The sequence below is a fragment of the Octodon degus genome, unplaced genomic scaffold, assembly GCF_000260255.1.
Source record: "Octodon degus isolate 3935 unplaced genomic scaffold, OctDeg1.0 scaffold00010, whole genome shotgun sequence".
Lineage (NCBI taxonomy): Eukaryota > Metazoa > Chordata > Mammalia > Rodentia > Octodontidae > Octodon > Octodon degus.
Genome location: NW_004524586.1, coordinates 3,403,087 through 3,413,882, shown reverse-complemented (window position 1 = coordinate 3,413,882; position 10,796 = coordinate 3,403,087). Strand labels below are relative to the sequence as shown.

At 39.7% G+C, this 10,796-nt stretch overlaps 1 protein-coding gene across 1 annotated transcript in view; it reads right to left on the bottom strand.

Annotated features, from left to right (window-relative positions):
• Positions 1-10,528, bottom strand: part of Cc2d2b (coiled-coil and C2 domain containing 2B) — a 95,310-nt gene extending 84,782 nt beyond the window's left edge. The window contains exons 1-5 of the mRNA XM_023709075.1: positions 10,440-10,528; positions 7,727-7,791; positions 4,154-4,214; positions 3,031-3,107; positions 993-1,076 (exon numbers count right to left, since the gene is read on the bottom strand). Of these exons, the coding sequence (XP_023564843.1) occupies positions 993-1,076; positions 3,031-3,107; positions 4,154-4,214; positions 7,727-7,768 (264 nt within the window). The 5' untranslated portion in view covers positions 7,769-7,791; positions 10,440-10,528. The remainder of the gene's footprint in view (positions 1-992; positions 1,077-3,030; positions 3,108-4,153; positions 4,215-7,726; positions 7,792-10,439) is intronic.
• Between the last annotated feature and the right edge of the window lie 268 nt (positions 10,529-10,796).

Below are 10,796 nucleotides of genomic sequence, written 5' to 3'. Positions count from 1 at the left end.
AGCTGCAATGTGGTTCGTGCCTGTCATCCCAGCACTCGGGAGGCTGAGAAAGGAGGGTCAGCATGAGCTTTAGGCCAGTCCTCACTCTTCGCGAGGAGTTCAAGGCCGTTCTAAAAACCTAAAACAAACAAAAAACCTGTGAAGAGATTGGAAAGAACAGAGGAACTGGAAAAAGTTATAAGGGCATGAAAAACTAGGAAGGGAAATGGTGACAGATCAGGAGGGGCTGGAGAAGGCTGAATGTGGCTAACTCGGGGTGGAGCACAAGGTGAGCATAGGGCCACAAGCGGGCAATAAGGGGGCCCACAGGGGCCCACAGGGGGCCACAAGGGCAAAGAACTATGGAAGCCAGATGGTCTAGGACTAGCCTTGCAGGGGTGAAGACTGGAGAAACTGCAAGAGTCATAGAGAATGAGAGGGGGAAAAGAGCACACAGGCTCAGGGCAGAGAGCCTCTGCTCCCCAGCTCTATCACTGTTCAGCCATCTGTCTCAGGTTCCTCAACTTTAGGATAAAGATAATAATGCCTGACTCGTGGGGTTCTTATAAGGATTTGTGTATTTGGTACAGGGTCTCACTGCACAGCTCCGACTTGTAGTGATCCTTCTGTCTCAGCCTCCCCAGCACTGGGATTACAAGCACGTACCACAATGTCTCGATTCAGTGGCCGCTCAGCATGCCAGGCACGGCCTGTGATGCTGGGGATTGAACCCTGGTCCCTGCACTTGCCTAAGCAGGCACTTAGTCCGCTGTGCTATCTCACTGGTCCTTTGTTATAAGGATTTGAATGATTTAGTTCATTCTGGAAACTTAGTATACCATTGGCATCCAATAAGTGCTCAACAGGTGTTATTATGAGCAACTCCTCAAGTCAAAGAGGAGAGGAAGGCATAATGAAAATTTCATCTTCCATCAAATATCACATTCTATGCCCTTAGTAAAGAGTTGTTCTCTTGAGAGTGAGGATGTGCAAGGGAAAGGAACAAATCCAACCTGCTCTGATGACTGGCCCAACGTGGAGCCTTCTTCGCCACTCAGAATGAAAAATGAAAGCCCTTCATCCAATAGGACTTCTGTCTGGGGGTTAAATAACAGTAGGTCAGTATTAGTGATTGAAGAAACACTTTCTCCTTACAAGTGGAGAAATCCTTTCCTCTAATATGGTTAACCATTATTTTAAAAGAGGAAGAAGAGGACCAAGTTATTTTTATCAAGTTATATTTAGCTTTGAGTTTGTTTAGTTTGTGAGATTTTTAAAATTCTCTTAGCATTTTAGTAACTGCAATCTAAACCAGAATAAGGAAAAGCCAAAATCTCCATCGTCCCAAATTATTTCCTCACTTTAATCTGAGAATTAGGAGTATCACCTAACAATTAGAACAAAGTGCTGGCTCAGGTCAGATTTTTGTCTGTCTCTCTTTTCAAGTGTTCTCATGTATACAAGTTTCCACATGCAGATGCAAGTACCATCTCATCTCACAATCTTTGATGGAATTATGGGTAATTAAGTATCTTAAACATGGCATAGTCTTAGTTATAGACTCACTGATAAATAAAACTTTATGTTTTCCATCTTGTGAAAAATGGATCTCTCTAAAATGAAAATTATATGACCTTTTTCTTACACATATATATTAAAGTGAAATGGGTTTGTAAATTTTTTTTAAATCTTTTATTTATGTGTTTTGGCACAGGGTCTCACTATGCAGCTTGAACTCATAGTGCTCCTCCTGTCTCAGCTTCCCCAGTGCTGGGATTATAGACGTGCACCACCATGCCCAGTTTCGGGGCCAGCATGGCATGTGGTACCGGGTATCAAACCCAGGTCCTTGTGCTTGCCAAGCAGGCATTTAAACTGCCAAGCTATCTCTATGGCCCCCAAATAAATTCTTTAAAATTATATCATGCTTAAGTTTATCTTTTAGTATTTTATTATGCATTTCTTAGAATAAAAAGTAATGCCAAAAAGAAAAGAACAAAACAAAAAATGTAATGCCAACTAGGATAGGGAGTGTCTGCAAATAAGCGTAAGGGTTTCTTTTTAGAATAACCCTAGAACAGACCTGTAATGCCTGTTACATAATTGTATAAATTAACTGAAAGTTATTGGATCAAACATTTACAGTGGGTGATCTTTTGCTATTTTAAAAAGGCTTTTTTAGCCCGATGTGGTGGCACATGCTGTAATCCCAGCACCTGGGAGGCTGAAGCAAGCAGACTGCCATGATTTTGAGGCCAGCCTAGGCTGCACAGAGAAACCCTGGCTCAAAAACATCAAAAAAAGAAAAGAAAAGGGTTTTTTTTTTGAAAAAAGTTATTTATCTTAGACTACTAACATCTTAATAACAAAAAACAGCTGAGTTGAAGACTTCCCCTCAACTTGAAATATAAGATAAATGTTTATAAAACTAAGCATAGTTGTGCTACTGAGTCTTCTGTTACAAAAATCAAGAGGTTTTGGGGGATTTCTTTTTAAAGTGTGCATCACGTGTGTACATATGCATCTTCACAAGATCTCACATATAATTAATGTGACCCACTCACTCACCTCTTTCGGATTTTAGGCTTTACATCACAGGGATGTCATGAAACAAAAGGGGAAGAACAGCAAAGAATCTGAAGCTTTCTGGAATTAAGGAGCTGGATTAGGATTGAACTTTGGGATTGGGGATGTATCTCAGAGGCACAGCACTTGTCTAGCAGTGTATGAATCTCAGTATCAATCCTCATATTAAAAAAAAAAAAAACCTCAGACAATAGAAAAAAAGACTGAGTTTCAGAGTTTTTCTGGTACTAGGGATTGAACCGGAGGCCTGTACACGTAACTCTCTGAGACAAGGTCTTGCCAAGTTCCTAAACTGTCCAGTCTGGGCTTGAACTTGAGATCTTTCTGTCGTCTCACCCTGAAGTACTATGATTACACATGTGTCACTCGAGGCTACTTCAGCTCTTTCTTTGAAAACAAGTTTATTATTCTACATTTTTTCATTTAAAGTAGTAAGTTCGAAAATAACTTGAAAAAAATAATTACCTTAGCATTTCTCAGTTTTTCTCTTACTTTGCCTCTTAGTGTCTGTATGATGCTTTGATTTTCTTCTGCATCTAAATAAAGCAAGCAGCATACCAGAGCGTTCACAGTGGTTTCTTATAACTAAACAGCAGTGACAGCAAAAGCGCCTACGAGACACCTTACTTGACGCATTTCTGAGCATCATTACAATTCCAAACTCTAGGCCAGGGCCCCGTGAGAGCCTAGAATCCTCCCGTCATCTGACATACTTAAATCTATGGTGACTTCCCGCTCTTTCTGTGACTTCTTCAAGCGTGTTTTGCCACTTCCACAGTTGAGGGCCAGAGTGTTTCTCTGAGCACCTGATTTAAGCACTTAATATCACCTTGTGGAATCAGCATAATAACCTCACTCCTGCTTTGGCCAGTCCTCAAGAGGAAAGCTTGTGAGGCACACAGAAGGCCGCGGCTGCTGTGCGCACTCCAAGCAATGCATTGCTGTCTGCTTAGCACTGTAAGGACTCACTGGCTGAACCGAGAAAAAGAGGAAAGCCCTGGGTGCAGTAAAAGTAGGAAGAGTTGTGTCTAACCGTCCGTTTGCTTTGTATTTTGTTTTTTCCTTTCCTTACCTCTGAGTACTGAAAGTTTACATTGGTCAAAAAGAAGGGTGTAGGCAAGAATCCACATCACAGTAAGTAATGAAAATCTTTATGAGCATAACTATTGTGCTTCTTGGCACAATTTAAAAATTACAAGTTCATTTATTTATGCACTATGCCCAGTCTGAGAACGGCAGTCAGCAGATAAAAGATATTCAATTAATATTTTCTGGATAAACAAACCAGAATTCAACCATTATATTTTTCCCCAAGATTTAGATATTCTGTAGCCATAGGTTGTATCAAGCGCTAGTGGATTCTCCATGTTTGTAGAAAGAGAAAAATGGAAAATATGGAGCTCACTTCTACAACAGGCATTGATTTTTTTTGTATTTCTTTCTGTCTATCTTATATTACCTAAGCATCATGCCTTTAAAGATTTGTGCTCTTGGCTGAATCTCTACCGTAGGAGTAATCATTTATACCTTTTAAAAATAACAACCAAGAATACCATTGAAATATTCACTGAAAATATTCATTGAAAACCTTTTGAGAGATGCTTGCCTGTCACTTCTTCTGCTGCAATATTGTCCGTCTTTTCTGACATCTGTCCAAATAGAAAAGCAGGTTAACTTGCGTCTTCATTTTCTCCCTGAACGTCTTTCCATAAGCCCATCAGCTTTCCTACATTGCTTTTAAAATGCCAATTCCTATTTCCTGTTTCCTTAAATTTTAACTTCTACTAGTTTGTATATTTTGTCTTTACATATGGTAGACTTTTTAAATTAAGGAATTGCTCTCTGTCTTAGCAGAAAGGAACATGGTTAATTCTCCTTATTCATGTGTTACCTACTCGCTCATCACCTAATAGAGTCAAATGAGATCAGATGTATGAAAATCCTTTGAAAACATAGTAACATATCAGTGGTAGCTGGTACTTGGTTATCCTGTACTGTCTTATAATGTTGAGCATTTTTAGGAACCTTTCCATATCTTTCCCGTCTACTCTTCAATTTCTTATTCCTTATATTTTCCAATGATCCTGCTTGTTTCCTACAGACCAAAAATAGTCCTATTAAAACATTTTGGAGAGCACATGTACTCTTACAGTTCCTCAAATCTATTTCCAGTCTTGACTGTTCTTTTGAGCATTAAAGCCATATTTCTAGCTGCCTGCTGGTAATTCTAATTGAATATCTTATAATCTTTAAAAATTCAATGTGCTAAAATGAACATTTTTCCAATTTTAGAACCTCAATCGTCTAAGATAAACTGTTTTAGCAACATTAAATGCTTTTCAGAATGATATGCAGTATGAATTTAGCAAGCGATGTAATAGCAGAGGTTCTTGAAATAATAATTCTGCATGCTAACCAAACTATGGCGCAATGGAAAGGGCAAGGAGACCATCGCTTTACTATAAAATTAATAACATGATTCATGCCAAAAACCAAAGCAGATTATTAACATATTCATGATCAAAAACCTTGTCATAAAATCAGTCCAGGATATAAAATTTCTAAAAGAACTTCAAAATTCACTCGTGGATTTTGCACCACCTTTTAAAACTACCAAATAACACCAACATGAACTATGATGTTCCCTTAATTTCAACCTTCAACATCTTCCTCAAGACAAGCAAAATACATAACTCCATGGTCAGGTGTGGAATTACTATACAAAAATGTAAGAGAAAAGCTCTGTAACGTTGATCTGGAAGATGATTTTAGAGAGATGAATGCAAAGGCATAGACAACAAAATGAATGACAGACAAGTGAGGTTATATCACACTAAAATTCTTCTCTGTAATAAAGGAAGCTGGGCTGGAAAGACAGTTTGGTGGTCTAAGCCTCGCAAGTCAAGGACCTGGGTTGAATCCCTGGTACTACATGCTGCGCTGGCCCTGTGCTGAGCTGGCCACCAAAACCAGGTACGGTGGGACATGCCTGTAATTCCAGCACTGGGGAGACTGAAACAGGAGGATCACTATGAATCCAAGTTGCATAGTGAGAACCTGTACCAAATAAATAAAAGATTATTTTAAAGGAAGAAATCAACAAAGTGAATTAAAACAACCTACAGAATTGGGGAAAAAATGTTTGCAAAACATAAAATTGATAGGAAGTTAAAAGTTGAAAACACATGAAGAACTAAAAAATTCAATAGGATAAAATAAAATAATTAGCATAGGCCAATGATGTGAGAGATACGTTGCAATGGAAGATGCACAAGTGCCCAACAGATAAATGGAATCACGCTGCTGGGTGCGGTGGTGCTCACCTGCAACCCCAGCACTGGGCAGGGTGAGGCAGGAGAGCCGCTCGTTACTGTCCTGCTTGAGGAAGGCAGCAAGGCCTTGTCTCAAAATAGAAGACAATAGTGGGCTGGGGATGTAGCTCAGCGTGGAAGCCCCAGTACTGAGAGAAAAAAAGACAAAAAGACCACCCAAAGCCCCCACAACCTCCTAAGATTTCTTGAAAGAAAGCAGCAATATTCAATCATATGTCCAAGCTCACATAACTTTATCTGATAATCTGAGCAACAGATTTGATGATAAAAATAGATAATAGATCAGCCATAGTTAATCAGCTATTCTTGTTTTGAAAATCTGTAACATATACATTGTGGTACGTTACCCTGTTTCTGTCTTTGTTTTTGTTGTTTTTTTCTGTGTGTTTCTGTCTTTGTTTCTGATTTTTGTTCTTGCTTTTGTTTTTACTCTTCAAAATAAAATTATAGTAATAAAACCCCCATAACCTCATCAGAAAAATGTAATCATCAGAATCATTTTCTAATCATCAGAAAAATGTAAATGAAAACCACAATTGTGTATTGTTTCTCTCCAGTGTGAACATCTATTACCAAAAACAGAACAAGAGTTGGAGAAGACACGGAGAGAAGGCTTGCACAATGCTGGAAATCTAAATTAGGGCAATCATAATGGAAAAGAATATGAGTTTGATTTAAACATTAAAAATCGAGCATATGTATAATCCGGTAATCCTACTACTGGATACATATATAAAGTAGAAGAAATTGGAACCTCACAAGTACTTGCATTCCCACGTTTATTGAAGCGTTGCTCAAAATAGCCAAGATGTGGATACTATTTAGCCTTTAACAAGAAGAAAAGCCTGTCATTTGTGACAACACAAACAAGCCTTAAGGACATGATGGTGTTTTCTCTCTTTTATTATCATACGTCGGTAGTACACAAGGATTACCTTTGTTGTGGGGAGCTGGGCCATATCCATAACACATCATAGGTCTTTTCTTTTTCATCCCTTGCCACATCCCTCCCTCCCTGATCCTTCCAACTTTTGGTACCATTCCCATTTACAAAAGCTCTATTTCCACTTTATCTTCAACTCGTTGTTTCATCCCCTCTCACTCTTCATCCCTCCTCTCCTATCTCCTGTTCTGCTGCCCATTTGAGATTTTTCTACTTCCTATTACCCAGCTTTCGCTTTGCTCTTTATTTAGATTATGGGTTTCTCATACAAGGAAATTTAAATTCAGGTGTCCTATTTATTGCACTTCATATTACGATCTCAAGAAGCACCCATCTGCATAACAGCTTCTCGGTTTATCCTCCTTAGGAAGAGCAGCACTCCACTGTGTATACACACCTCACCTCCTTTATCCATCCATTTATTTGTAGCACACAGGCTGTCTTCAAGGTTAAGCTATTATAAATTGTGCCGCTCTGAGCATGGCTGCGCACGCATCACTGGTTTTTTTCAGAACCAGGGATCAAGCCTGGGCGCACACGTTTGCAGGCAGGCGCGCATGCCACAGGATGGTTTGAACTCTTTCAGAAAGCTACCTAGGCGGCTGGAGGATTTTGTAAAGCCCGTGCTCCTGACTAGATAAAATCGTAAGGTTTCTGAAAGGAAGCAGAGTATGATTTTAATGACCTCCAGGAAGGTAACTCTAGCCAATAATATTATGCCTCAATTATGTACAAGTTCTTTGCTCGCTGAAGAATCAGAACGTTTGCCAGAGAACACAAAAGCAACAGGATGCACACATACACTTTCTGCAGGAAAATACATCTCCTGATAAACTTCTGTGCGAAATACACATTAAAAATCCCTAAAACCCAATTAATACTTTACCCTTCTTAAACTATCTTCTCTTCTCTTTGAGACCTTTTTCATGATGGATTTTTCTTGTCCGTTTTCTAAACAGAAAAGAATGACACATCATGTCGCTTAAAGGCGACCATAATACTCAAGATAAAAGCACGGTGTAAAAAATTACTAATTCAACTAAGAACAACACAAATACTTTATCCTTTTTAGTTTTCAACATGTAGTATTTGCTCACTTGTAGTATAAAATAGAAATTCTGATCACCATAATAAGATATGCCACAGTGGGCTGGGGAGATAGCTCAGTGGAATAAGTGCTTGCCTGGCAAGCACAAGGTCCCGAGGTCAATCCCTGGTACCACAAAAAGAAAAAAAAAAAGATAGCAAAAGTAAGAGGCATAAAAAAAAGTAAGAGGCATAACTAAAAAGGAAGAGAACATAATCATCGTGTAGTAAGGTTGTTTTTTTTTCTTTTTGAAAATGAATACAATTTCTATTTCAAAAAATCAGTTTATATGAGGGCATTTCCAATTTCATATTTTAGTTGTCTTTTTAAAAACTGGTACATGTTTGAACACATCTTGGGGAGTGGGCACATGTCCATAATGAGCTTGATTCTTTTTTAAATCCCCTTCCCTCTTGCTTCCCTCGCTCTCCTCTACATTCCGTGACCCAATGTTGGTTCTTGCTGCTGTTATTAATCCTGTCTGAGGTTATGACATATAATGTTTACATTCATTTAGGTTATAGATTCCTGTACATGGCATGTACTTATTGTGTTTATTTAAATATGAACTGTGATTGAAAATACAGTGAATGTAAATAATTACAGTAAGAGACACATTGTTGTTGGTCCTCCTCAGGATGTCTTTGGCCCTAACTTTGCACACACATACGCATTATTCTTACCACTTTCTGAAGCCTTTCTGGAAGTCCTTTCTGTGAGTGTCTTTACTTGCTTTATGCTGGCTGCCTTGGTACCGTGCATGTAGTCAAAATATTCCCCTTTCATGGTCATTTTGACTTTGAGGGAGAGCAGATGTCACCCAGTGCCAAGTCTGGCGATTAAAGTGGATGAGAACACACTGTAATATTTTTACAAACTACCTTTATTTTGGATGGAACTTGCTAATAGCATTCGTTGCATTTGCGCCATATATACACACACGTATGAATGGCAGGCTCCCAGTGCATAATTCAGGCTCTCGTTGCATTCGCTCTGAGGCATAGACTAGCCTCGAACTCACAGCGAGCATCCCGCCCAGGTCTGAAGGCACGCGCTGCCACATCAGGCAACCATTCACTGCGGCTGTGATCATGCCTGAACTGACATGGAAGAGGACTTCCAGACCTGCTTCGGAAAGTAGGAAGAACTGTGGGAGTATTGAAACAAGGATTTTGAGGGGATGACATCAATGTGACTTTTATTGTGATACAATTTCTAAAATTTAAACAGTCACTGTATATTTGGTCATACCTCAAGTATGGGACTGCCAAGAATCCCAATAAAAAGTTTAGGTGTGATTAGAAAATTGTTAACTAGCAGAATAAAAGAATATGTGGGGAAGGGCCAGCCAAATAACTCAGGGGATTAAAGTGCCTGCAAGCAGGTGCAGGGGCTGGGGGTTCAATCCCTGGGCCTGCCCTGCTGGCTCCACCCCCAAAGCACGCTGAGACAGCAATTGGGACTGGGCGTGGTGGCACGCATCTGTAATCCCAGCATTTGGGAGACTGTAAACATGTAGATCACTACTAGCCCGGGGAGATGGCTCAGTAGAATAAGTGCTTGCCTGGCAAGTGCAAGGGCCTGAGTTCAATCCCTGGTTCTGAAAAAAAAAAAAAAAAAAAAGAATATATGGGAAAGCCCTGACATGGTGATATGCTAGGAAAAGATTACTTTTACAAAGCACTTTAAAGATTTTCTAAATGCCTAAGAATGACTTCATTTAAAATACACAGGAAAGGAAAAAATGGATTGCTTCAGTATACTTACTTTATGGAGGCAGTTAGATTAATTAAGAGGCCATTTTAACAGTCCTAATAAAAGCCCCTACAAGGGCAGTGACATAGCTCAGCAGACTAAGCGCCTGCCTAGGCAAGCCCAGAGACCGGGGTTCAATCCCAGGCACCACACGCTGGGAGACCCAGCGTCAGGCCGCATGCCTGTGATCCTAGCACTGGGGAGGCTGAAACAGGAGGGTCACTTTGAGTCCGAGCTGCATAGTGAGACCCTGTACCAAATATGACAAATAAATGAAGAAGTAAGTAAACAGAACTAGAGTTCTCATTATAAATACTGATGTGGGAATGGAGAGCAAGAACAGATATTTATGAGACACTCGGGTGAGTTGTCTGTAAGGTATTTCAAAGTTTTCATTAGATTTGGAACAGGAAACAAATAATCAAGCCTAAGATAAATTTGTTGTTTAATCAGTAAAAATATATGTAACAGTTTGGCTTAATGGCTCTAAAACTGTTCACACCCTTGAGATTCTTGTTTACTAACATTCCCAACTAGGCACAATAGGAATAAAATAGTGAAAAAAGTGAATTTCAAATTTTCTTTTCACTGAATTTCAAATTTTTCCCTGGCTTTTTAATGCCTATATCTATACATTTTGTTTAGTAGAGGAAAACAATAGCAGTTGCATATTGTATAGAGAAGAAAATCTTAAAGATTTATTATCAAGCAAAACATTATGGTACAAGAAAATGTATTATTTGTGAATGTTTCTAACCTGTTGATCTGTCGCTCCAAACAAGATAAATGATTGCAGACAAGATACTAGATCTTTTTAGAGCAATTCAACGTTTTGCCTCAGAAAACTAGCTCCAAAAGTGAAGCATCATCTACTTTCTGAAGATATTACTGATTTGTAATTCTTGCAGTTCAAGCTTTTCCTAAAGGGTGAGTAAATTAAAGAGGAACTGTTTGTATCAGTCGGCCCCGGAGCGGCCCAGCACAGCGCGGACAGTCGCCGCAGCTCGCCACCGAGCTCCTCCCGTGCGGCGGCCGCCGGCGGCGCTGGCTGTTGTCCGGAGCGCGGCGGGCGCGAGCGAGCAGGGTCGGTTAGGGCGGCGGCGGGGGCTGGAGC